General features: G+C 34.3%; 1 protein-coding gene across 1 annotated transcript; it reads left to right on the forward strand.

Moving 5' to 3' along the window:
- The first annotated feature begins 11128 nt into the window (after window positions 1–11128).
- LOC121317449 (PR domain zinc finger protein 8-like) lies at window positions 11129–17155 on the forward strand. The gene is made up of 4 exons (XM_041253406.1): window positions 11129–11310; window positions 13570–13802; window positions 14230–14455; window positions 15213–17155. Exons 2-4 carry the CDS (start codon window positions 13584–13586, stop codon window positions 16463–16465), a joined length of 1698 nt encoding a protein of 565 aa, XP_041109340.1. The 5' UTR covers window positions 11129–11310; window positions 13570–13583; the 3' UTR covers window positions 16466–17155.
- The last annotated feature ends 10794 nt before the right edge of the window (window positions 17156–27949 follow it).

Genomic DNA, 27949 nt, shown 5'->3' on the forward strand with positions numbered 1-27949 from the left:
GTCACCATGATAAATAACCTATGTTAGTCTAATCTGTGGGGCAGGCTCCTGTAATGTAGACTATTTAGGCAATGTTTGGAGAGATTAAAATATCTATTGTCTTCAGTAATATTAATATTAAAGAGTAATGTTTAAGGCCCTGGATACTGGCTTTGCTTCCTTAAGTAGATCTGAAGCACTGAGAATGTACTGTTTATCAAAACATGTACTTTTTGGTTTGAGACACTAGTGTATCTTGATAAAATAAAATCTTGGATTTTGTTACATGGGCCCGTCTTTTGAGCATGAGCTAGTGTAAAAGAGAAATCTTCGTTTATAATACTGGCTAGCTTTTCTGGGATCATTTTCTCATTCCTATCAAACCTGAATCTACTGCTCTATTTAAATTGTCAAACCTAAATGCATGTTTTGGGGGAGTTTTTAATTTTTTTATTAATAGCATTAAATAACCTCTCTCTCTCTCTCTCTCTCTCTCTCTCTCTCTCTCTCTCTCTCTCTCTCTCTCTCTGGTCATACAATTTTAACCTCAAATAAAACATTTTAGATATTATTTCCATTTCAATGTTATTATATATCTGAGTCAATTATTTTTTTAAAGTGTTAGGTCAGAATTAAAATATTTCATCAAAGTAATTGATATGTTACTGAGGCTATGTAACAAATTGAAATTTAATTATACTACCAGGGTACTGGTGCCCAGACATATGACTTTTTAAATTATTTTTATCTTACTTAAATATAGAGTATATTCTTGTCATATTTAAATAGCTAGGTAGTTGAGCTCAGTAAACAGATGGGACAAGCCTGTAAAAACAGAATTGAATTAAAATACAATTGCTTCATTAAATATAAATATATTTAAACATGTACTAGGAACCCAGTAAACAATAACAAAACAGTTCTACAAATATATACCATGTTTCCTTTATCTTCATCCTAATCTCCTTTATAATCATGAACATCTTAATCTGCAAGATAAAATGAATGTAATTTCAGTGTAACTACATTTGATGTAGCTGCTGCCCCTGTTAGGTGTAGCAAATACTGTATATATTGGTATAACATAAATAATGGTACAATGGAATATATACATTGTTTTAGACTGGTAATGAGAACTATAGTCTTCCTCTTTCTGAACACAAGTGAAAAAGACAGTATGAATAATATAATACAGTTTTATATGAGCTGGTGTAAGAGTGTTGGTAAATAACCTACAACAAAACAGGACTCAAAATATTTATCTTATCATTCAAACCAACACAGTTTTTTTTTTGTTTGTTTTGTTTTGTTGTTTTCTTGCAATTCTGTCTATGTACAGTAATATTTATTAATAACTGTTATTTTTGTGGTCTGCTGTCAATCAATAAATTACAATGCAACTATTTTTGTGTTTTAACATTTATTAGCATCAGTTTTTGTTCATAATTTGTTTTCATAGCAGGAAAGAAAATTGCCATTTGATAGAGTACAGATAAAACTGACCAATTTATAAATGTGTAACCTGCTGTTTCTTGATGTCGTTTCCTATTTCTGTTTCTCACCTACAGTTTTCTTTTTGCTCATATGTAACACATTTGATCCAATAGATAAACAGAAAACTAGCTATTGGTGTTAAAAGCATTAACATACCCATTTGTTGTGAAACAATGACAAGGATACCCATTCTGTCCTAGATGCCTTCTCTTGTTACTAAGGGCTGCAGTAATAGTAGAAGCAGATGGCTACTGATTGGGTGAGCTTTGTGGTTTTAATACAACTGTATGGAAAAGGTCCTTCTCACGCTTGGATGGGCAGGAGAGCAACAGGATGAAATGTATAGCCAAGAGAACGTAAATCTTTTTATGTTCCTGCTCCAGAATATAAAACCTCAACTTGATGATAGCAATTCCATTTAATACAACTGCTTTTCTTCCTTGTTGTATTGAATGCCAAATAAAAGGTAATCTGTGCTGTTTTGTGCTGCTGCTCACAGTTCCAAACAATATGCTTTAATGTGGACAATTTATGAGTATTATTTGCTGTTTTTAAAATAAAGATTATTTTTTTAATTGTAAAGTACTCATCAGACAAGAACAGTGAGCTACACTTGTTATTTTGCTTCTAGCTATATAGGATTTAGCATATCAGGCCTGTTTAGTTCCACTTTAATGCCTAGTTGACACTTCAGCTCATTATACCATAATTCACCGTAGAGTTCACATAAATGAGAAAATATACAAATATTAAAATGTTGAATAATAATAGCTGGAGTGCTTGCATAAACGCACAAGGGCAAACACGACAAGAAATCGACTCTTTCACTTAGATAGAATTCTTGCTACGGTAAATAATTTAATGTCAAGTCATTCAGAAAAGTATAATTGGTGTACAGACTGAGAACACACACAATTAGTTTGCACATTAAATTGAATCCAATTTGAATTCTTAATGAAAACTATATACCTAACCAATACTATACATATATTTGTGATGGAGCAAATAGTATTTGTTTTGTTTCCATTATAACAAAATATTTATATTTCAAGTCATTTGATTAATGAAAAAAAAAGGTAATTTAAAACACAATAATTTCTTCACGCATTATTATTCTTAATTATCTTAGTAGGATCATATTCCAAGTCTAACAGAAGAATAAAAGTTTGAAAGTCAGAAATTAGGGTCAGCAGAAAGTTTTAGGTAGCTATTATACACTATGCTGTTCAGAGCGATAACATTTTACATATTAAAATAATGATGATTTTAGATGACAACCATTCCTGATAAAACTTAAAAATAATAGACTGCAAATTCATATTAATTATAATGAGTATATATATATATATATATATATATATATATATATATATATATATATATATATATATATATATATATATTTTTTTTTTACTGTGGTGTTTCACTTTTTGTGTAAAACTAAAAAATTATTCATAGAAGATGATATTTCTCCTATATGAAATTCAAGTGCCCATTGTTTTAAAGTGTTACCAGATTATTTCCAGCAGTAAAAATCTACTTAACATGTACAGAAATATATGAAGTGCAACTACAAGAAAATTGTGAGTAATAACAAAAAAAAAAACGCACACCAACCTGGGTCTGTTCAATCCTTGTCTATCATATCCTGACAATGTGCTTGTAAAAGATGAATTCAACTATAATACAAGCTGTTGATAAAATAATTTAAGTAAACAATTAGGTCATTTTTAAAGCCAGAAACCATAGAGGGTAACAGTGCAGATAATTTCATATCTGTGATCTCCTACTGACATGTGTCTGGTTATCTATATGAAACAAACAGAAAGTCCTGCCCCATTTCATTAACATATCTATTTGGTAACATTATGAAGCTAAGAAGTATAACATTAAGGTTATATAAGGCAGTTGCACCTTATTTTAATTTTACTAATGGCTGTAAATACAGAAATACACAAGTTATTATTGCTGTGTTTGTAGCGTCACTTAAAATCAGTGTAAGTATTAAGTTTATGGAGCCGGTTCGAATTCCTTCTCATCACAATAGAAATGGTGAACTTTTAACCTCTAATGCAAATTAAAGAAAGGACTGGGAACTGCAGAAGCATCCCAATATGTTTGCATGTTGCATATTACAAGTAGACTCAGCAGCTGACGATCTGGGGTGGCTGATGATCTTTTAAGAATAAATCTGTGATAAAAGTATGATACAAAATTACACTTCTTTTTTGAAAGCACAAACTCTGAAATGTATCATAACATATACAAAATATGACATCAGTTTAACATCCAAGTTGTTTCATAAAATAAGTCTCTGTAGAATGATATGCAATTTGTGACTTCCCAAATATATTAGAGAATAAAAAGCCTGACAGACTTGCCAAATCTTTTTGCTAGGTAGATAGATAAATATTCATTATTATCATAGCAACAACAATGTGTTAAGAATTCTAACAATCGTTATGTTTTGTTGCTCCCTAACACAAAGTGGGTCAGATTTGCAAAGCTATTTATTCCAGATCACTAGTGGCTTATTTTGTCAGACAAAATAAAAAAAAAAAACACATAAAAATAAAAAATACAACACCAATTGCAATTTAAAAACTACTGTAATAACAAACAACTCAACACTGAAAATCTCCTAAATTGAATACCTTAAATTAATTCTTTATTTCTGATTAAGTCATTTTAGTAGGTGTTTTTTTTTTTTTTTTTTTTTGCATTCTAAAAAAGAACAGGGCTAATGACAATCTGGAGTTTGAGATTGCAACAAAGTGTGTTAAGTCAGCATGCCCACATACAAATTTTCACAGGTTTTTGTTAGCAAAACACATTTGTTTTTTGCTTCATTTGATTAGTATGTGCATTCACACACCCACCCTCTTCAATGATACCATATTTCTGCACAGAACTGCAATTCTCCAGAGTGCATTTGTCGATTTAGCTTCCCAGTTGGATGGGTACGAGATGGAACTGAGACATCTACAGTAATACACTCAAAGAGTCTGCAATGCTTGGTGCTACTGTGTATCCCATGTCCTAGTGTGAATAGAAAAATTCTTTTGAAATACAATCTTTACTACAACAAAAAAAGCATGTGTGTCAGTCACGACTGACGCCCCAATTCTTCACTGTGTTTTATTGTTTTGTTTAACTAGTACCACTGAGTCTTGCTACTCGAGGTAATCCTACACAGTTGCAGATTACAGTTCTCTTCAGAAAAACGTGAAAAAAGTAATCAAAACAAGATTATGTGTTTGAAAGTTTTTACAAACAAAAGTCTGAAGGTGTTTTTTCAGATGCCAAATTTGCAACAAAATCATTTAGACACAATACTGAAATAAAAATGGCTGAATTTGGTAAATGAATAGATCAAGTAAATTAATGCTGTAGGTTCTCAAACAGTGGTCCATGGACCAGTGGTGGTCTGCCGGCTCTCTTCAGGTGGTCCGTGGAAATATTACATAACTACAGAAAGGAAGCAGCAGCATAGTTTATAGATCCCATTGAAAACCCATAATTCACGACCTTAAACCTCTGCTACAGACGAAGAATATCTCCAAGTTGAAAAAAGCCCAAACCCTCCATCCATATATAGTTTTGGAGTGTCTAAAATATATTCTTTACTGGGGAGTTTACATGCGCTCACTTGCAGATTGTAAAGTAACAGAGGACAGGGCATGCGTTGTGTTGCTTTAACATATGGCTATAGTTAGGTCGGAGGCACAAAGCAAAGCTGAGCGCTTTCAACCAACAAAGCGGATACATACAGATACAATTGAAAAAAATGTTTTATATATTTAAATATTTTATATACAATACTATGCAAAAGTTTTAGGCAGATATGAAAAAAATGCTGTAACGTAAGACTGCTTTCAAAAATAGACATTTTAATAGTTTATATTTATCAATTAACTAAATGCAAAGTGAGTGAACAGAAGAAAAATCTACATCAAATCCATATTTGGTGTGACCACCTTTTGCCTTTAAAACAGCATCAATTCTTCTAGGTACACTTGCACAAAGTCAAGGATTTTGTAGGCATATAGTCAGGTGTATTATTAAACAATTATACCAAACAGGTGCTAATGACCATCAATTCAATATGTAGGTTGAAACACAATCATTAAATGAAACAGAAACAGCTGTGTAGGAGGAATAAAACTGGGTGAGGAACAGCCAAACTCAGCTAACAAGGTGAGGTTGCTGAAGACAGTTTACTGTCAAAAGTCATACACCATGGCAAAACTGAGCATAGCAACAAGACACAAGGTAGTTATACTGCATCAGCAAGGTCTCTCCCAGGCAGAAATTTCAAGGCAGACAGGGGTTTCCAGATGTGCTGTCCAAGCTCTTTTGAAAAAGCACAAAGAAACGGGCAACTGTAGACGCTGTGGTCGGCCAAGGAAACTTACTGCAGCAGATGAAAGACACATCATACTTACTTCCCTTCGCAATCGGAAGATGTCCAGCAATGCCATCAGCTCAGAATTGGCAGAAAACAGTGGGACCCTGGTACACCCATCTACTGTCCGGAGAAGTCTGGTCAGAAGTGGCCTTCATGGAAGACTTGCGGCCAAAAAGCCATACCTCCGATGTGGAAACAAGGCTAAGCGACTCAACTATGCACGAAAACACAGGAACTGGGGTGCAGAAAAATGGCAGCAGGTGCTCTGGACTTGAGTCAAAATTTTAAATATTTGGCTGTAGCAGAAGGCAGTTTGTTCGCTGAAGGGCTGGAGAGAGGTACACGAATGAGTGTCTTCAGGCAACAGTGAAGCATGATGGAGGTTCCTTGCACGTTTGGGGCTGCATTTCTGCAGATGGAGTTTGGTCAGAATTAATAGTCTTCTCAATGCTGAGAAAGTACAGGCAGATACTTATCCATCATGCAATACCATCAGGGAGGCATTTGATTGGCCCCATATTTATTCTGCAGCATGACAACGACCCCAAACATACAGCGAAAGTCATTAAGAACTATCTTCAGCGTAAAGAAGAACAAGGAGTCCTGGAAGTGATGGTATGGCCCGCACAGAGCCCTGAGCTCAACATCATCGAGTCTGTCTGGGATTACATGAAGAGAAAGAAGCAACTGAGGCTGCCTAAATTCAAATAACAACTGTGGTTAGTTCTCCAAGATGTTTGTGCCAACCTACCTGCCGAGTTCCTTCAAAAACTGTGTGCAAGTGTACCTGGAAGAATTGATGCTGTTTTGAATGCAAAGGGTGGTCACACAAATATTGATTTGATGTAGATTTTTCTTCTGTTCACTCACTTTGCATTTTGTTAATTGATAAATATTAACTATTAACATGTCTATTTTTGAAAGCATTCTTTACAGCATTTTTTCACACCTGCCTAAAACTTTTGCACAGTATGTGTGTGTGTGTGTGTGTATATATATATATATATATATATATATATATATATATATATATATATATATATATATATATATATATATATATATATATATATAGATATATCTATATCCTTGTATTATCTATATCCTTGTATTTGTTGATAACTTTAAACTGGAGATTTTCAACTTTTCCATTTATAGTAATTAATTAAAATGAATGAAGCCTGAATGCTGGTTTCAATCGCTCTATAAACAGAGCTGACAAAACCTGCAATGTTTGCCATATTAGTGACCAAGCATTTAAAAATGCCAATCATGTACTTTTGTTACAATGAAAAGATACAGAAAAGGAGGTAAAGACAAAGTTCACTGTCCACGCATTAAAAAACTACATTATTGGCATTTTTAAATACTTGGACTAAAATATAGTAACAATAATAAAGTAAATCAGTTCAATTGGACCTTTTTTAAATGGATATCATTGCAGTTTATGTCAGCACTGTTTAACGATTGAGCTCAGCACTGAGACTAACATAATTGAGTAGCCTACTCTTGACCAGCTGAATTATGCACTGAAAAATAGAATATATTTTTTTTCCCTTTCCATAAATTCTTGTTATGAAAAGTAAACTAGAATTGTTCTTTATGTGTTTATTTTTCAGTAAGCTGTTTTACTGTTTATTGTGTCACACCGAGATAAAAATAAATAAATACATAAATAAATAAAATCTGCAAACATCAAAGTTTAAAACCACTCCTGTAGATCGAAGATTCAATTTAAGGAAAAGTGCATTGGTTATAGCTAGCCTTGCTACTTTTCGACATTAATTGGTAAAGCTTGTTAAACGTTGAATTTTCTTAGCAAAAATAATCATTTAGAAACCATCTCTGATTTGTGTATTTTTTCTGTCTGTCCTGTCACCTTTCCGCGCTGAATGGCAAGGGGTCGCTGTCAATCATCTCTGTCATTTCATCCTATTCTGACAGATCTCTTTGACTGAAACAGCGCTACATGCTCTCATTCGCTTAAATGGCTGTCAATCATCAAGACATGCAGCGACTGTGTACTTTCATTGGCCAGCTACAGTGCCTGTAATTCAAAGCGCCTACTTTGAAATTAGCAGGTTAAGGTGTAGGTAGGCTTTTGCTATAGGTATACAGTGACAGTTACTAGTTTGATTTGAAAAAGGGGTGCAAGAGGAAAACACTTAATGAATATTGTGCACAATACCCTGACCGATGGTTGAAGTCTCCACGACAATTTTCTGCTCTGAGCATTTTCATTTATTTAATAATAATGATGATAATAATGTCTGGCTCAGCCACTGATTGGCCAGGATGGTGCATCACACTGGTACTCCAGTTCACCTTCCACTCTGTAATATTAAATGTAATATATACTTTTTATAAAACCGATAGCCTCTATGAACATGGGATTACATACTGTAAATGTCAAGCCCCTTTGATGGTATTGTCCAATGTAGATTTGAATTGGGTTAGCAGTTTCCTGGATCCACTCCTGGACACTGTTTGTCTGCTCAAAGGCTTCTCTGTCTCACATCTGCGGCCCACAATAAAGTGTATACAAATACATCTGTTGATTTTCAGATTGGTTGAAATTAGTGGCATAATTATAAAGCACACTATCTCCTATTTTGGCTATGCTCTAGACCATTGGTCCTCAAAGTGGTGCCCGGGAAGCCAGGCCATCATGGACGCGGCAGCTGTTCTTAAATTATGGTCGTGAACACATTGCTCTCGGTTTTTGCGTGGGAAAATAAAGAAAGCTTTAAAGACGTTTTCCAACAAAAGCGCCACAGCATTCAGGCTGACAGTGCTACTCGCTTATGCTGTGCTTATACGTACTCGACATTTTTTTTTTTTCCAAAGGGCTTCTTGCGTTACGATCAACCAATTGAATACCTGCATTGTCTCTGCGGTAGCCCAAACATAAGTTAGCTGGGTGGGACATAAACTGTGTCTGTTTCAGTTACAGGTATCGACAGTAAGTTTAATCAATAGGAGAGACAAATATCTGCCAAGTTTTACGCAGCTGTCCAATCATAAGCAAGCAGAGGCCGTTCAAGGTAATCTGCATGAAAATTGAAGCCAATGGGAAAGAGAAAGATTTGACAGCTGTCCAACCATTCGTGAGCAGAGGTGGGTGTTAATATGCCGGGTAAACACTGAATTTTGCCGATTTTATTGAGAAAAATAATAAATTTCAGTATGCAGAATTTAATTTTCTATCTCTATTTTTTTTTTTATTTCACCAGACAAGTGAAACACCGTAGTATATTTAGTTATGAATCCATTTTCTCTGAATAATTGTACTGGAGATGAACGATAATTACACACACACTGTGTATGTCTCGAGAAGGAGGTGTTTAAGATTAGGACCTATGAAATAGTCAGCGTGCCCGCAAACAGCCAAGCAAGATCAATTTATGCCCGTATCCAAATTACTTTGAGGACCACTGATCTAGACCAATCGTTCCCAAAACCTGTTTACATGTTTTCATCTCCTAAACAGTTGATTTCAAGTTAGCTGTAACATGTTATAAGTAACTTGAACTCTGGAACTGTTTAAGAGCGAAAACAAGTAAAAAAAAAAAAGGTATTAATAAGCAAATGATCAGTTCAATTAAGGGTCTAGTTAAGTAACTGAGAGCTCAGTTGGAATGAAAACCAGCAGCCACAGGGGGTCCCCGGAACCAGGGTTGGTTAAATCCATTATAAATTTGACAAGAATGACAAAACAACACATATATTATTTAGATTTACAGACCATCTGTTGTCCTAACCACACTACTACGACTACTACTACTACTACTACTAATAATAATAATAATAATAATAATAATAATAATAATACATAATAATTTGTTTTTTTTTGTTTTGTTTTTTATTAATGGCGCCATAGCAAAATTATTGACAGAAAAATCTCCTGGCTAAAAATGTAAAACACAATAAGACACAAGTAATGATATTGTGTGTCCTGGGAGATAAAGGGTTAATAAAATGTATGTCTTTTTAAAACTCATCTGTACCACTTTTCTATAGCACCGCTCTGTCTGATCAATAGCCTGCTTGCAGTCCTGGCAGAGAAGTGGAACTCCATGGCTCCAAGATGCCAGATTTACAAACAGGATACAGGTTTATCTAACTGCTAAAATGTTCACATTATGTCCTCCCTGTTCTCAGAGTCTATTGGATTTAAAGTACTCTAGCCAGCTAACTACAAAAGAGAAGTCACAGCATCCAGAAAATGAAACTCTTTGAAATGTATGTACTAGGCCTACTTCACATAATGCAATGCAATATTGTATTAAATATGTTATAATTATAGTAGTACTGCTTTGACACTCAGGTTCCAGCAGGAATGCAGTGGTCTAATATACTACATATGTTTTGCTCCATGAATTAAGCAATTGTACTGATGAGTTAACCAATAAACTTCTATGATAAATTACACAAATCCATGTTTAAAATCTTCATCCATACGCATCCTTAAGCAAGTGAATCAAATCCTTTTTTTTTTTTTTTTTTTAATTCAATCCTTTAATAGTATAACTGTATTGTGGCTAAATACAGCAGTGCACCCTGGTCAATAATATAATAATAATAATAATAATAATAATAATAATAATAATAATAATAATAATAATAATAATAATAATCACTTTGATTGGGCCATTTTTAAATGCACAATATAGGCTTATACAGGCTTCCACCTGTAATTGCTCCGTGTAAATTATACAGAACTTCGTATTTATAAAATAACAATAAAATAACAAATCAGTCTACAGCGTTACTAATTTAAAACTTCCATTGCACCCAATTCCCACAGATATGAAATGTATTGTGCCATCCTGGTCCGGCAAAACGATCCACAGAATGTTTTTGTATAATGTTGCTCATATTTTTCATTATATACAAACATTTGGGGGAAATGGTATATTATTTATAAAACAAATCACACGGACCTGTTTCTTTTTATACCACTTAGTTATAAATTGCACGTGCCTTAGCCTAGACATGTGCTTATCTGCACCGTGGGTGTGTTGGAAAAATGTGCCTTTTTTCTGGAGCTTGAGCTTTTCTGAAAAAATAAAACTCTTTAATTTAAGGAATGTAGCCTTTACAAGAAAGCGGTGAATTTCCTCAAATTAAGGTCAGATACTAAAGAGTTAAAGGGAGGGGACGTAAAGTGTCACGCCTCATTGGGCAGATTGTGTGCAGCAAACAAAAAGTGTGTGTCTGTGTGCCAGTCAGTCACTGCATCGGCTCCATCTGTACAGCTCTGTCTGCGCACAAGAAACACAGGGCGATCGTCGCACTGTCACTTTCAGCTGACAAGGAAATGCACTGACTAAGCACGAGGCTGGGGAACGCGAGAGAAAGTCCATTCGCGTCTGTAACCTACCAAGCACCTTTTTACAATTGTGGATTATACTGGTGTCGATAAAACAGTAAGTCAAATATTACATTTTTAAAAAATCCTTAAAAGAAACAAAAAGTGCTGAGAGCGTGCAGTGCATTTATCCGTTCTACTTGTATCCAGGAAAAGAGAAAAGGCACACGACTAGCCGGTGAAAATACAAAAAAAAAAGATGTATTTTCAACAATTCTATATTGCTTTTTAATAAACAGCGATTGTGTTATGTGGTTAATATCCTTAGCGATATTATAATATTTAACCGTTTTGCAAAACCTTTTTCTGCTATATATAGATATATATAGATTAATATATATAGTATGATATATAGATATAGATATAATATATATATATATCTCTTTAGTTCTTTCAATTATGTAATTATTTATTCAAAGCATTGTCGTTTTCTTCAAATGCATATTCATTGAAGCTTTTGTGTGGGTGCCCCAAGCGAGGCAGCAACGTTTACAATAAAGGGCACTGAAAGGCTTACTTTTTGGAAAGTGATAACTTTAGTATATAGCTTGATTGATGACAGAGAGCCAAGAACTGAGACAATGCAATTTTAGAATAAACTTCGTTTCACATGTCAGGTTATTTCACACGGTAACTGTGGTTTATTAACAAGCGCGTGTTGTTTTTCTCTCGTTCTTGTTCATTTTCTTTGGATTGTTTGGTGCTTTGTAATTGACTGCACCGCGGTGTCTGAATAGCTGAACCATGGGTGACAGGTTAAGGCGAAAACACTTAAACATTTCTAACAGTGTTGTTCATATCTTAAATTAAACTTACAATAGCACCGTTTTAGATAGACACTGACTAGATACAACAACGGGGAAAAACAGCTATGTGTCCATGCAGGGTAAAATAGCTTCAATTACAATCCATTAAAAATTCAAAAATAAAAAGTTTTAAATAAATGTAAGATTTGCTTAGGTGAACATTTTCTTAATACATTACTATTATATTTGAGTCAGGCTATATTATTTGTAACAATTGATTAGGCCAAATGTCTGTAGATAATGTCAACACTATTTAAAGCTGAAATTCTCTGGGCTACCCAACCGATGTCTGTTTTGGGGATTCCAGGGCGAGAGCAATGAGATCTATCGTCTTGAAATTAGGCTACGCTAACCATACATGCATACATACATACATACATACATACATACATACATACATTTAAATTAAATTAAATACAACAACCACCTACTTTGTATGTGCAGATGTGCAGTAAAACAAAAACAAAAACAAACAAACAAAAATACTGACAGACATCAAAACAAATGTTTCAGTTGATTGACACATTCACGTTTTAGTAATACTAATTTTAAACTATTCGAACACGTGGTGCTAGTTTTAAAAATAAACATCCATGTATTGTTTTATGATACTGGTGGACCCAGCATCCTCAGATTTCCTCTATAGAATTGTTTTCTATTAAAGACGCTGTGCTTTCTTAATAGAGATGTGCTGCTTTACACCAGAAGGGTTTAAATACCTGTTATGAACTTAATATTTTGAACAAGTAAATATATCATGCTTGTAATACAAGATAACTGGGTTTGTCCGTCATCTGTAAATAAGAAATAAGCGTACAGAATTTAAAAAAATAAATTACTATGCTTGCTGCCTTGATTAAAGTCTCGGAGGGAAAGTGCTGGATTATGGTAATGAGCGGACATACGTTCCCTCTAGTAGAATGAAGCTAAAGGTTAGATGACATGAAATCAATGGCATTGACAGTCCACTTGAAATCCATTCGATATGCTCTTCTGTTTCAGAGCCGAGTCCTCAGCAGCCAACTGATAACATATTCACGTTTTCTTCAAGCGCAACATTCCAGTTAATGTAAAATGGTACAAAAAACAACTTATTTTTAGAATGGTTAACGACGGTGTGTTAATGGAGCACAGACAACGTTGCAACATCGAGGCCATTTTATTATGTAGTGTAGTGTAGTTGTCCACTTACAAGGGCATCGATATTGATCAATACACAAAACAAAACAAAACAAACCGGTATTGCAAAAGCGTGGTAAATCAAAGCCAGTGAACCGATATGTGCAGTGAACCGCTAAGACTGAATCCAATTTATTTGAAAGCATGTGATATTACCGCGTGGAGCGCGTTCACACAAGTGTCCTGTGAATTACATTATGACGCTCTTTAATTTACCTGGACTAGAACATCGTTCTAGAACAAGCTAAGTGAGCTCATAGTGTTCACAGCCTGTCTGGTGTTTCCATTTGATCAAAAGAGAGTCTCACAAAAGCATTTTTGTTTTGGAACAGCTAACATACCGACGATGGAGGAGTCCAGTTCCCAAAAAGTGGTCTGGGATGGAGATGCCAAGGCAATGCAACAATGTTTGACGGATATTTTTACCAGTGTTTATACAACCTGCGACATTCCTGAAAATGCCATCTTCGGACCGTGTGTTCTGAGCCACACTTCTCTCTATGACAGCATCGCTTTTATTGCTCTGAAATGCACAGACAAGCGAACTGCACCTTACATATTCAGGGTACGATTTGTATAATTTCAAAATCAATAAATGTATGTAGTTATTGTAGATGTCATAATAGATATAACAGATAATATGAATCTTAAATTGTATATAGTCTAGATTTGTATGTCCTAAAACAAATAAATACATAAATGACTGTAGAAACAAATATTCGTCATTTCCCATTGTAGTCAATGTATTCAATTCTATTCTTTGAATTAATATACAGTGAATATATGAGTAAAACCTTTAAAACAAAATAAATTATTATTATTATTATTATTATTATTATTATTATTTATTATTATTTATTATTATTATGTGAAAAAATAATAATAATAATCGTATTTGAAGCCATTAATAACTCAAGTTATATAATGAAATACAAATCAACGGTGTAGCTTGTGCCCTCTGTCTAAATGCTGTCTTGTTAATGCTTGTGTAGGTGGACACTTCAGCTGCAAACGGCACCTCTGAGGGATTGATGTGGCTGAGATTAGTACAGTCTTCCAGGGATAAGGAAGAGCAAAATCTGGAAGCCTATGTGAAAAATAAACAGCTGTTTTACAGATCTCTCAGAAGAATTGAAAAGGATGAGGAGCTGCTTGTTTGGTATGGAAAGGATTTGCTTGAGTTGCTTCTACTCAGTTCCAGCAAAGCAAAAATGAAAGGTATGTGCGGAGTTTTGGTATATAATGCATCATTGTTTCAGATGCTGTTCTTTATGTAAGTTATTTAATTATGTTTCTCTCAAAGAATATGTCTCATTTAATAGCTATGAACAGTTCAGTTTCTGTGATACTGTTAAGTGATAGGCATTATCAGCTCCAAAACATTGGGGGTATCGATTTCAAATATAATTTACTTATTGTCAGGTTTTCATTGACAAATGAAAATGCTTAAGTTCCTGTAACAAAGCCAGGTAAAGTGGTCTGTTCAGCATATTGCAAAGTAAACATGCCCTCTTATTCTTTTAATTTAGTCTTATGCCAAGTTTTCATAGGTACATATGTTAAATTAATTGAAGATTAGATGTGTTTCATCTAGAGGATAAATCTGTCGATGCATTACATTTATTACTGTATATTTGATTAACCATTTTGAAATTTAGATACTGCTTAAATATATTAAATTCATAATAAAAAACAAAACTGCAGTTTTTTTTTGTTTTTTTTTAGAAAGCCAGATTACGTTCTACGGTTAAGTTTATGAAGTCAACATAATTCCTAAGCATTTTATTATTATTATTATTATTATTATTATTATTATTATTATTATTATTATTATTATTATTATTATTATTATTTATTTTGCAATGGCACTTTTTATCCTTTACTGGTTTTGTTTACAAATGTAAACAGCACAGCGAATTTTGTTGATCTCCCAAGTTATTTTAAGTCTTAAGTTATTTTTCTGGTGTTTTTTCAGGATCTTCTCCGTATTCTTGTCAAGACTGCAACCAGCGCTTCCAGTTTGAGTACCCTTTCCTTGCACACCTGAGATTCCGCTGTACCAGGAGACTACAGGGCTCTCTCTCTCCAGATGAGAATGTGAAGGAAATCAGTGACCATCTTAACCACAACACAGTGAGATCTAACCCCAAATTAGGCCGATCAGAAGCATACTCAAACTCACAAGAAGGAAAACCAACCACAGACTTTCATAACCTAGCCAGGGATCTAGAGAACCACAGATCATCTCCAAAGAGTGACCAGGAGGCTGAAATTACAAGTGAAGGCAGCAACAAGAGAAAATTTTCGGAACTAGCGGAAAGCAGGAATGCCAACTTGCAGCGGTTGCACGCTTCAAAAGAAGATTTAATGTGCACACCGCAGCAACTCATGGGAGGCTATATAGATTTGGAAAAAAACAAGAAAATATTTTCCCCCACAAGTTCAGAACCCAGAGAAAGCAAAAGGAGTGCTTTCACAGAGGTCAAGAAAACCTCTCCGGATCTTAAACAAAACACTAAAAACCTTGGGCCTAACATAGAAAACAAGGATAGCGGCCGGCCCACTGGCAGCCCGATAAACAAACTCCTGAATGTCAGGCAAGTTTTGATGGAAACACAAGTCCATTCCCGCATAGATGGCTCTTCATTGGGAAGTGCTTTCACATCCGTTCCCCAGCAGCTCTGTGGTTCCTCTGAAAGAAAAAGTGCTTTCAGCCAACCAAGCAGGTCTTTTTCTCACTTGTCACCTCTTGTGATGACCCCTAAGCTTCTCCCAACAGTGGACTGCCACTCTTCCATTGGGGACAGCATCCCATCCAGCAGACTCTATCAAGCAGATAATTTAGCTGCCAAGCTGCAAAGTTCAGAGCTCAGCAGCAATTGCACAGTTCAAAGTGGCATCCCAAAGCAAAGCCCTTTCGTTTACGCCACAGCTTTTTGGCCAAAGACCTCTGGACCTATTCAGCTGCAGATGCCCTCAGCTCTCACTCTTTTGCCCCCTTCTTTCACGTCCCTTTGTCTGCCTGCACAGAACTGGTGTGCGAAATGTAATGCTTCATTTCGAATGACTTCTGACCTTGTTTACCACATGAGGTCTCACCACAAAAAGGAATTTGCAATGGAACCTCTGGTGAAGAGACGACGAGAGGAGAAACTAAAGTGCCCAATCTGCAATGAATCCTTTAGAGAACGCCATCACCTTTCTAGGCACATGACTTCACACAACTAACTTTATCAGAACTGCCTGCTTAACCACAGCTTGAAACTCGGACTAAAATGTGTTTTGAAAATACATTGTGAACGCACACATTTTCACCTTCTGATGGACTTTTTACAAGTGTTGTGTCGAAGTATGCAAATGAATTTTGTCAAAAAAATGTAATGATTTCCACTTAACTTGTAAAGCACTTATCATTTAGAAGTATGGGTAAAGTATGGTATTTTATATATAAAGCAAATAAAGCTGTAGTTACATTCCATTGGTTTATTTATGTTTTTACAAAAAGATGTTGCTAGAATAAAACATTATTCCAGTACATGGCTCAAGACAATACCTGAGAGTGCATGTAATATTGAACAGATATGGATTTCAAATACAAGCTGTAAAGTACATTGTAAATACCTGTTTTGTTTGAATACAAGTGTGTAATATTTTGTGCTAGTGAGGAATAGTTACAGTGTTTCTTCTTTTTGCTGAGATTTATTACATGTGATAGTTTATCTAATCATGTTGAAGGCTTTGACAATAAAATAGCTTTATTTTCATCCACACTTGTTGAACTCTATTTATATGTCAGCACAGTTATCTAAACATTTTATAGCATTAACTGAGTGTATAACAGAAAGATGAACATGTATTCTGTGTAACTCTGGACATATTTTTTTTTCTTTCTACAAGGAATTAATAGTTTAATTTGTACAGCCAAATCAAGGATTTAAAAAGATGTACATTTAATACAAATAAAAAAAAAATGAAAACATATATGCCTATATATGCATTATTTGGATAATGAAAATCTAAAACATACATTCTGTTAACATTGCTTTTTTTTTTTTTTTTTTTTTTTTTTACATACTCCTTATGAAGATGAATGGTTATCAAACAGTAAACAACTGCAATAAAATACACAGGAGTTATAAATAAATGCCATTACACATATCAAAACTGTATGTGAAGTTTTTTTATTGTTACAAATATGGCTTCAAATAGGGTGGTTAAAAATATCTTGTAGTCTGATCTAGTAGGGGGTTTTTGATTCAGAAACACAAGCATATAGCGCCAGTTTGTAACTGTAATAAATAGCATATTAATGTTACTGAGTAAATAGAAGTAGAATGATCTCGAAACATGCATGTTGCTGCTGCAGCAGTACTAGCCTACCAAGAGTCACATTCCCCCATAACAAATATATGTATGATTTATGTGAAAGCTTTTGAGGATATCAGGTCCTAGATTATTAGCAATACAGTGGACTTCCAATTTGTGTGTTGCATCTTATTTCTCCCCAGTTAAATCCATATAGTATATTCTCCTGTTATACATTAGCAGAATATAATAAACATATCAGATATCCTAAACACCAAAGCTGGCCAATTCTACATTTCACTTTAGAGCCTCAGCGAGCGGCTCTATAGTGCATCTTGTTTACTCATTGTATGCTGAGTACTATACACGTTGTAGCAACATTTCAGTTATCTATCTATCTATCTATCTATCTATCTATCTATCTATCTATCTATCTATCTATCTATCTATCTATCTATCTATAATATAAAATACATAATATAAAATAAAACGCGAGCACCCCCTCATAGATAATAATAATAATAATAATAATAATAATAATAATAATAATAATAATAATAGTTATACGCGCTTTGTATATGATGTATGTACCTGCTACCGACACCGTATATTAAAGAAAAGTATATGTCTATACATATTTAATACAACTGTTATTTATGCAGCCCAATATAGTTCTTAATTAAATCGACTAAAAAAAATGACTAAATAGTTCGACTCGAATACAATAGCGTGAATCTACTAAACTAAAGCAACAATATACCTTAGTCTGAAGTGTTTATGTTTAAAATAGCAGTTATATAGTTTTACTATACTGGCCAGCAATTTTAAAGCTTGTAAATAATAATAATAATAATAAAATAATAATAATAATAATAATAATAATAATAACAATAATAATAATAACTTAAGTAAAAAAATAAAAACAAAAAAGTATGTGCCTTCCAAATTGTATAGCTCACGATTGCACGAATCGTAGTACACTTGCATGCCGTTTATTATTATTGTTATTATTTATATCCAATTACAGCCGAAATTATATCCTGCGAATATAACTTTGTACTTAAATCAACGTAAAAACTGACAGACTTCTCTCTGTGTTGGCTACTTCTGAAATGTACAATGTTGTAGTAAGTACTTCTTTATCGTCTGTCAGAAAAATAAATAAATAAATACATAAATTCAGAAAACGCATTAGGTTAATTTTTACACTGTACTGCTTTGCAAGTCCGTAATGCAAAAATGATGTACTTCAAATAAGCTACCAGCGCTTTCTTCATCCAGGCAGAAAACAACGTGTAATTTTAATTAACCAGAAATTAAATTTTGATCAAAGAACACGCTACTGATGAATACACCGTTCATTAAAAACGACATCTTGTTAACCCTACATCAAATTAACATTTACATTAGCGCTTTGTGGCTACTTAAATATTTATAATGTTTAATGTAATGGATAGATAGATATAGATAGATTAGACATGTAGACTGCGCTGTTTATTTTAATTGTTTATGAATATACTTAAGACGCAGGAACAAACATTCTTACGAAAAAAAATATTGCCGAATAATAATGACCATAAACATTTAGTTGACAGTGTACTCAAGTTTTAATGCGATTAAACATAGGAATTGATCTCATCTGCAATACAAACCCCTCTGGGTTAATTTACTTTGTATTAATCTCGCTTCATTTAAAGTAGACACTTCGGTTGATGTAGTAAAATATGTGATAGGTTTTCTAAAAAAGGCAAAACACTTGGAATTGTTTTAATCGATGAAATCCAATTTAACAAATAAAGTATAACACAAACCAACACACGTACATGCAAAACAGCACGCAAAACATCCAACAACATGATTGTTCATGTATAGTCATACATATCACAGTATTGGGGCATTCCGATACAGACATGTGCACTGGTTGTGTTGTATGGCTTTAGTTTAAACAATACCCTAATGATTATGTTTACAAACGCTTGTGTTTTGAATGATTAATTGTATTATCTTACACAATAACTTAATTTGCTCTGGCAAACGAGAAGTACTGTATTATTTAATTTTAGGTGTTTGGTTGCAACTTATCCTATATGTAGAGTACGGCGTGTAAATAATAGAAGTGCGTATATAATGGAAACCATGTCCCACGGAAAGCCTACATACGCCATAACAAATGAATGTACAAAGTAAATAATGATGTGACATGCACTGTTAAAGGCTTGCTCCTCAGATTTATAAACACTGTCTGCCCTGTGGTATAGCCACCCAGAGGCATACCAAAAATAGCTGAACAGTGACACCATGCTCCCAAAACGTGTAATTCGGACGAATTGTAATATTTATTAAAAGCAGGTGGAAATAACGCATTTTATTCCATACAGCGCCATCTCGCTTTCGCAATATGCACTGTTGTTTATTGAACTTCGCAGCAAATAACACATCCGACAAGTCTCATGTTCACTACAGATGTATGTTTATAATAAAAGAAAAGCTTATTTAATTCAGATAACGATGTTTTTATTTATTTTATATATTATTTTATTTTAATTTCCTACACCTTTCTTATAATATTGTATTAACCATTCAGTCCACCTGGAAAGAATCCCGATTATATCAATTATATATCAGTTATCCCTGAGGTGTATCTGTATTTGAGGATCTTTTCAGAGTCCAGTTCTTATGGAACAGGCTACCGGTCGAATACCGATATTTGTTACAGACCTATTGTAGCTTATATTGAATCTTTAAAAAAAAAAATAAATAAATAAATAAAAAAGTTTAATTAATGAAAATGTTAACACAGTGGGTCAGATATTAATACGTATAACCTATATTACTTATATTACTTTTGAAACTAACAGATATTTAATTCTACAAGTTGGTGCCAAAATGTTAAATTGATATGCAGGTTTTATAAAACATTCATTCAACTGCATTAAACTGACAACGCTTTTTAACTACATGCATTATTCTTCATAAGTATTCTGAAAACATTCTGTGACAACATGCGTATGTTATGAATATTTAAACGCATGTTATGTCAAAATTATTCGTGACACACAAGGCTAACACTGCATTACATACTATAAAACAGTCATCTATCTTGATCCCAGCTGTTGTTCGTTTTGTTTTATGGTCACTATAAGAACGAGGGTATCGTCAATAAAATGTAATCCTATGACATTGTTAATGTTAAAAGTTCATAGAATCCCTCTATTAATATTATTACTTTACAAGAAGCGAGGGCTTCGATCCACCACCTTGAGGACCTGTCCTGAGCTGTGCATAATGGGAAGTGTAGTTTGCCACGTGGAAAATGTCTTCTGCTGCCTGATAAAACACTAAGTAATGGACACTTGGGTTCAGTATTATGAACCCATCGACAGACCATCAGTATCTCGTTGTTGAAAACCGACCCTAGGAGCAAATGTAACAGTAACAGAAATATGAAAGAAACAACGAATAAAACAAAGGCAATGTAGTTAAAACATGCTGGCTAGCCCACCCTGAGCAACATAAAAGTTAAATGATCTGACCTTGTAACTGTAAATCCCTCTTTAAGGTCTGTTATCATCTCTGCACAAATTGAAGTTCGTGTAAAGTAACTTTACATCTTTCATAAAAAAAAAAAAAAAAAAAAAAAAAAAAAAAAAAACAAGAAAAAACTATTTGTCAGTTTAAAGAACATGAAACATCCTACCATAGCCATCCTTGATCAGGTTACATTATTTAATGGTTCAAAACACTAAATATATCAAACATTTGACAACAGGTTCTGCAGACTATTTTGATGTACAGTAAACTTTAATCTTCTTTCTGGTTGACAGGAACATATTTAGGTAACAGGGCTACTTTGATTATGTATTGGTTCCTAGGCACTGTAGGTGTTTGTTTAGGTTTTGTTACAAGTGTTTCACTTCATGTGTCATGTTCCTTTTTAATTGATTTAGTAGTGATTGATTGGATAATTTATTTGCCAATATAAACTGCCTCTTTGGTTGCGAGGAGATGAGAGAGGAAGGCCTGACAGGTGTGGTGGAACTGAGATTTGATGTGCTGCTGCTGCTGCAGATGAGTGTTCTGGAGATGCTCTGTTTCTGTGATGTTAGAGCTGTGCGAGTATGTTCTAGAAGTAAAGTGTTTGCTAATTTGAGGGTTGGCCTGTTGAATAAAGCTCTGAGATGTGTGGTTAAACCCTGGTCTCAAGTTTTGTTTTATTACATTAAGTGTTCCAGCAGCGGGTAAAAATTCCCCATGCCTTTTGGTTTTGTTTACTAATGCTACACTGCTATGTCCTTCTCTCCTCTGGTTTAAATGGGGGAATGTCTTTGTCTTAATCATACTTTGCTGGCCAGCAATTACAGGTGGGGGAGGTATTGCCTCTTTGTTTGTTAAAGCAGGTCAGTCTGTGTCCTGTCATTGGTGCACTGAAAGTTGATTGGTTGTTTGTTACTCTGTTTTTTTTATGCTTGGTGTGTTCTAGACATGGTAGTTGAAGTGACTTATATTTTCTTATGTTTGCTAGTTTTGAGGGGGTGTAATGAGTTGTTTGGTTTGTAGTTAATTGGTGTGGTTCAGGGCAATAGCCACCTGATTGACCTGCTAATAAGGAAATATAATTTTTAGGGTTTTTTGGTCCTGCCAGTCTAACAATTAACCCCCAATTTGTTGCCCCTTATTTTGCTGCTAAACCTGAATTTTGCTGGTAAACTGGCTTAATTATAACAACTTGTAATTTGCTTCTAAACTGTTAATAGTTAGATCTGGTATTGCTGCTAATTGTCTTAAATATAATTAAACTTACTTTGCTGTTAAACTTCTAATATAGTTAAACCTGGTATATTGCTGTTAATGTTCCCTAATACTGTTAAACCCTGTGTATTAGCAATTTGGCTTTTGTTGTAGAACCCTTGCTGGGAAGAACTGTTTCCAGCCTCCTACTTCTCAATGAGAAGTGCTATCACTTCTATGTTGGTCTAATACCATGAGTTCAAATACACTGACCATTGGGTGACTCTTTAATTTCTCCTCCCCTTGTTGTTAAAGTTAATACATTTTATTGTATAGTTATTCAATCTTATGATCAGAATTTAGGTACATTTCATGTTTTGGGTCATATTGACCCAATGCAATTTCAAACTAATTTAAACAGCCTTACATTGATTTTAAATGGCTTTTATTTGCAAAGGTTTAACTTTTCTACTCTTCGTCCAGGAGCTGTGATAAGTTTGACTGCCAACCTGAGAGCTCTTAATTTGGAATGTCTTTACCAGTGAGATGCTGTTGCAATACTGACTGAGAATTAAGCTCTGCGTGTGTGTGTGTGTATATATGTATATGTATGTATATGTAGAGATATAGATATAGATATATATAGATAGATATATCTATCTATCTACAGGTGCAGCCATCTTCAGAAATAAAAATAACAAATTAAAGAATTGTTTTATTCCTGCACACAAAGCTACATCGATGAATGCCATTTTATTTGTATACATGACCTGTTTTTTAAAAAAAAAAAAAAAAAAAAAAAAATCTTGAAGGTTCTGTTTTCTGTGTTCATGACCCCAACTTGGGAGAAGTTAAAGAAAATGAAAAGAATTAGCATTTAATCGAAGTGGAAACTAGTAGGATCAAGTAGACCTGAAACATAATAGGATGGGTTAAACTGATTTATGTGAATCCTAGATAATTGTAATAAAGCTTTGTGAACTTTGTCTACCTCTATCATTCCTGGTCACTTTGCCTCTATTCTAAAACTTTTAATTTAGTAGTGCTGCCCCCCTAGTGGTGGTGTTGGGACCCCTGTTTGGTGTCACTGGGTGGCTGCTACATTTTACACATTTTGCTGTAAAGACACCATGCCTCACACTCTGACAGCCACTTCAATTTACAGGTTTAGCTTTCTGTACTTTACTACATTAGAAATGTTTGTGGCATAGCCATGTTTTACCTTTTAAAGGCGACATGGATAAACAATCAAAAGCCTCCATAAATCAGTGTGACATGCCATTAGATTAAATGTATGGAATTTCATTTACATTTATTCTATGTATACTGTCCCCTATGCATTCTGGGAAGTGTAGTCCTACTTCCCAAAGAAAAGAAACAAGTGAAAATGTGATGTGAGTTGAAAAGCCTGAACTGTCTCAAAGTGCCTCAGTTATCTTGGAGTCATATGGTAACCCTACTGTTAATAATACTAAATCAAATATCATTGGTGCCTTGTAAAATAACAAGCATGCAAGGGTTCATTTTTATTGTATGACACGATCAACCTTGACTTGGAGTATCACAGATATAGCAAGTATGAAGCCACTACCTCAAAGTGATGGGTATTTATCATTAGGAAAAGAGTCGCATGACCCCCAGTGTGGCAGCTATCTTAGCTCACAGGTCAAAATGAAGGGTGTTGTTAAATTTTGCCCAAAGAGTTTTTATAATACTAAAAATATGAAGTTGCAAGCAAAAATGTTTCAGGAGTTATAAAAGTGACTCAGGATTTACAAATTACAAGATCCCTGCCCAGAGGAGATAAAAACCTAATTGGTGCACAGTCTCTAGGGTTAAATCATCTACATTGTAGCCAACACATTATTGTTAGTTCATTCAACCGGTAGCTTCATGTTATGAAACTATTTGAGGGAAGGAGCAGTTTTGTTATTGTCCAGTCATGTTTTTTGCTTGTTATTTTGTTAGGAAAAAAAAAATACTGAAAATTTGTGAAGACATTGAAATGGTCCTTTGCTTGCTTTGAAGTGTAAAGAGTCACTCCAAGCGAGTAAGACTTTGTTGTTCAGAACAAGGGTCTATTCCAGTCTAGCTAACAGGAACAGTGACATGTGCCATTGGCATTAGAGGACAGGAGAATGCAAGCTCAAGTCACAGAGCAATGCTTAAGGTTGTCGTCCATAGTTCTCTCTTGGGGTGCAAAACTTTGGCATGACTGAGATCTAGTTAGAGGCTTGTCCATCATCCAGAATATTTGTCATCTGGCAGAGGACATACCTGTATTTACTGCCACACAATCCTTTAGTTAGATCTGTCTCTGATGTAAAAATACAACTGTAGGAAATCTTATGTATAACTACACCAAACTAATCTTCCACTGTTGATGTCTATCCAATGTGTTCTCAGTTAACGTTTTATATATTACATAAGCAGTGGGTATGCAGGTTTACAGCACAAGGGAACATGCTCAGAGATGTGTTTGATGAATAGCAATAACTCAAGAAGTATGTTTCTTTAGTTAGGAATGCAGTATTTATTGAAGGGGATTGAAAGCACTGAAGAATGAAGTAATCTACTTGTCCACAGATTGGATAATGAAAATGTATTCAAACATAGTGTGAGCTTTAATTATGTTACTACCTTGTCTCAATACTGATATAAATTAATCCGGTTTAACAGATAGACACACATAGGAAGATATTAAATAAGCATATGTACACCAGGGCAAAGCAAATGGAACATTTGAAACATTTTTCTAAACAAACAAATACATAAACAAAACTGGAGCACTGGAGTCACGTCTTCAAATGATTGTAGCTAACGAATAATGCCATAATTTTCCACACCTGGCATGTCTATTCACTATATAGGTCTCAGATAAATCTTTAATTTATATTCTCAGTTTAAAACCTGGTATCTCGTACTACATTAGGTTAAAATCTCTGTTTGCAAGCCTTGCTTTCAGATAGCCTTTCACTTTCATGGTCATTTCACCTGGAGAGTAAAATTGTCCCCACCCCTTTAAAACCTTCTTTATGTCAGAAACTAATCAGCTGCTTTCCCTAATAACTGCAGCCAGTAAGATGCTTGACCCTGAAGACACCTGACCTGTTTGCAACATTATTCTTTGAAATATGCATTAAAAATATATGTTGTGAATGGAAAGGTACAACAGGTTCTATTTATTAAAGTATTTTGTTAGATACAACCACTTGAGTGAACTTCAGTCCTCGACACCTTTGAGGGGAGGTACTGAAGTGTCTGTTGCAGTATATTTATTATTTAGTCATTTAGCAGACACTTTTATTCAAAGTGACAGCGCACAAGAGGATGGTTGAGTTGCTCAGGGTCATAGACAGTGTATCACACATCATGAGACAATGGCTGGGATTGAACCTGGAACCTCCTGGTAACAAGCCCATTTAACCACTGGACCACCAAGCCTCTTCTACTCTTAGTAAAACATAATTAAACAATGATTTACCATAGGCAACCATGTAATCTAATAAATGCATGGTGCAAATAAGGTAAAATCATGGTAACAAGCAAATCTACCCTGGCAGCAAACTCATAGCTGACCTAAAACGAAAATCTCTGAACCTTCAGTAATTTCAGCCTCTCTGCCAACTTACCAGCCTAACTGCTACTGAATAGTTTTTAATGTTAATGAGTTTATTGTTTTGGACAAGTTCATTCTTGCAGGTTTATACACCTTGAAGCCCTGCCACCTGTTATTCAACCTATAATAAGAGAAGGGCATAGATTGATACTTAAAATACTGACCTAAAACAACATGTCAATCAGATGCAGAGAATGCACACCATAAAAATAAACATTTAACAAATGCCCCTAATAAACATAATATTGAGCTGTGTCTGTTGTATTGAAACTATTAATCAGATTAAAGAACATGAAGCATCTTACCATAGCCACCTTTGATTAGGTTACACGAGTTATTATGTTTAATAATCTACTATGCACAGTTTTTAATGCACTAAGCAAATTGTTTTGACTTTGACTCCTAGCTTCAGAGATAATTTTTATACTTTTTTTTGTTAAAATAACACCTATATAGCCCTTTTTACAGAACTCCCAGAACAATGATAATTAAAACCAATTAAACTATTATAGGATAATCAAGCAATTCAGCCTTAAGACAGATAATGTACAAAGCCCTGGTCATCTCTGCTGTATGAGGATGTTTTCTTGTTTGTGACACGCAGAACAAGCCCAGATTTACAATGTAAATAAAAGCAGTTAAAAAAAAAAAAGTGAATTCTGCTTCTTGAATGCACATGCAGTCTGCACTGAACAAAGCAGTGGACAATACTTAAATGCAACCTTCATTTGGTGTACAGTGTGCATAGCAAAGTTCTTTTGTGGATGGTTTTCATAGGTAGAATCTGTGGGTGGTCATTCATCTGTTAACAGATGTTTTAGCAGTAGATCCTTCACTAGTGAAATCTCTTGGGGGAAATACATATTGATATCTTGTGGAAGCAGTGAGGCGCCTGTCATTCAGTCTTCAGTATCACAGGGCAGGTGTCTGCTCTTTTTTACCATCAGGAGGGAAGTCTCTCAAGGATTGTTATTGACAGCTTCGTGTCACTAGTTAGTGCTACCATTGACAAGTGGTTCTTTCCATAACCAAGCAACAGGTGTTTCATTGTTAGTCTCCAATGGGCTATGACCATAGTACAAAACAAAGGGCTCTTTCCCAGCAATTAATGGCTACCGATTATGGTTGAGTAAATGTTTAGATCGGCCCGATGATTAAATGCCTGACTGACATGTGGAATGTAACATTTAAGCACTATAGCCACCTATTGATCTAAGTTTGACAAATAACCTTTAACTCTGCTGAGTGTTTAATGATCCAGGGATGCATGGGCCCCTCAGAATACACCAAAAATGTTGTATGTTTAGCTAATTTATTATTATTATTATTATTATTATTATTATTATTATTATTATTAATTTTTTTACATTTTTTGAATGAAAAGTTCAAGTCTGAATCCTTTATATAGTTTTATTACCAGTATTTTCATATGTGGTTTCATAGGGCAGAGAGGAGAGGTTTCAGCTTCTTAAGTACCTGCTTGACCCCCAGAATGTCTATCCACTTAAATATGCTTGACCTGCATTATCAGCACACCGATAACCCAGTGAAATGGAACACCTCATACATTAAAATAAAGTCTTAAAAATAATGAGGTTTTTGTAAAGACATCTTATTATTATTATTATTATTATTATTATTATTATTATTATTATTATTATTATTATTATTATTATTATTTATTCATTGTATGACATTTCAAACAGTGTTATCATAGACACGACTCATTGATAATTCTCACTTATAATAATGCAACACTAATTCTACATCATAATCATCTTATCCAATACTTCCTTTAACTCTTTTAAGGGTTTTATAAACTACTTCAAAAATAACCTATGCAGCTGTATATGTGTGCTGTGTTACTGCTGTCTAATGCTAAACCATCAAAAGATAACAAAGAAAAGAGGGAGGCACAGGCACATTTATTCAAACTCAAGTGAAACTGTCCTGACAGGACCAATAAAAAAAAGTATACTTGAATATAGACACTAAACCACTGGATGGTACATTTGTGTTTGTTTTGTACAAACTTGAATTTCTCTCTGAAAACAATACAA

The sequence above is a fragment of the Polyodon spathula genome, chromosome 1, assembly GCF_017654505.1.
Source record: "Polyodon spathula isolate WHYD16114869_AA chromosome 1, ASM1765450v1, whole genome shotgun sequence".
Lineage (NCBI taxonomy): Eukaryota > Metazoa > Chordata > Actinopteri > Acipenseriformes > Polyodontidae > Polyodon > Polyodon spathula.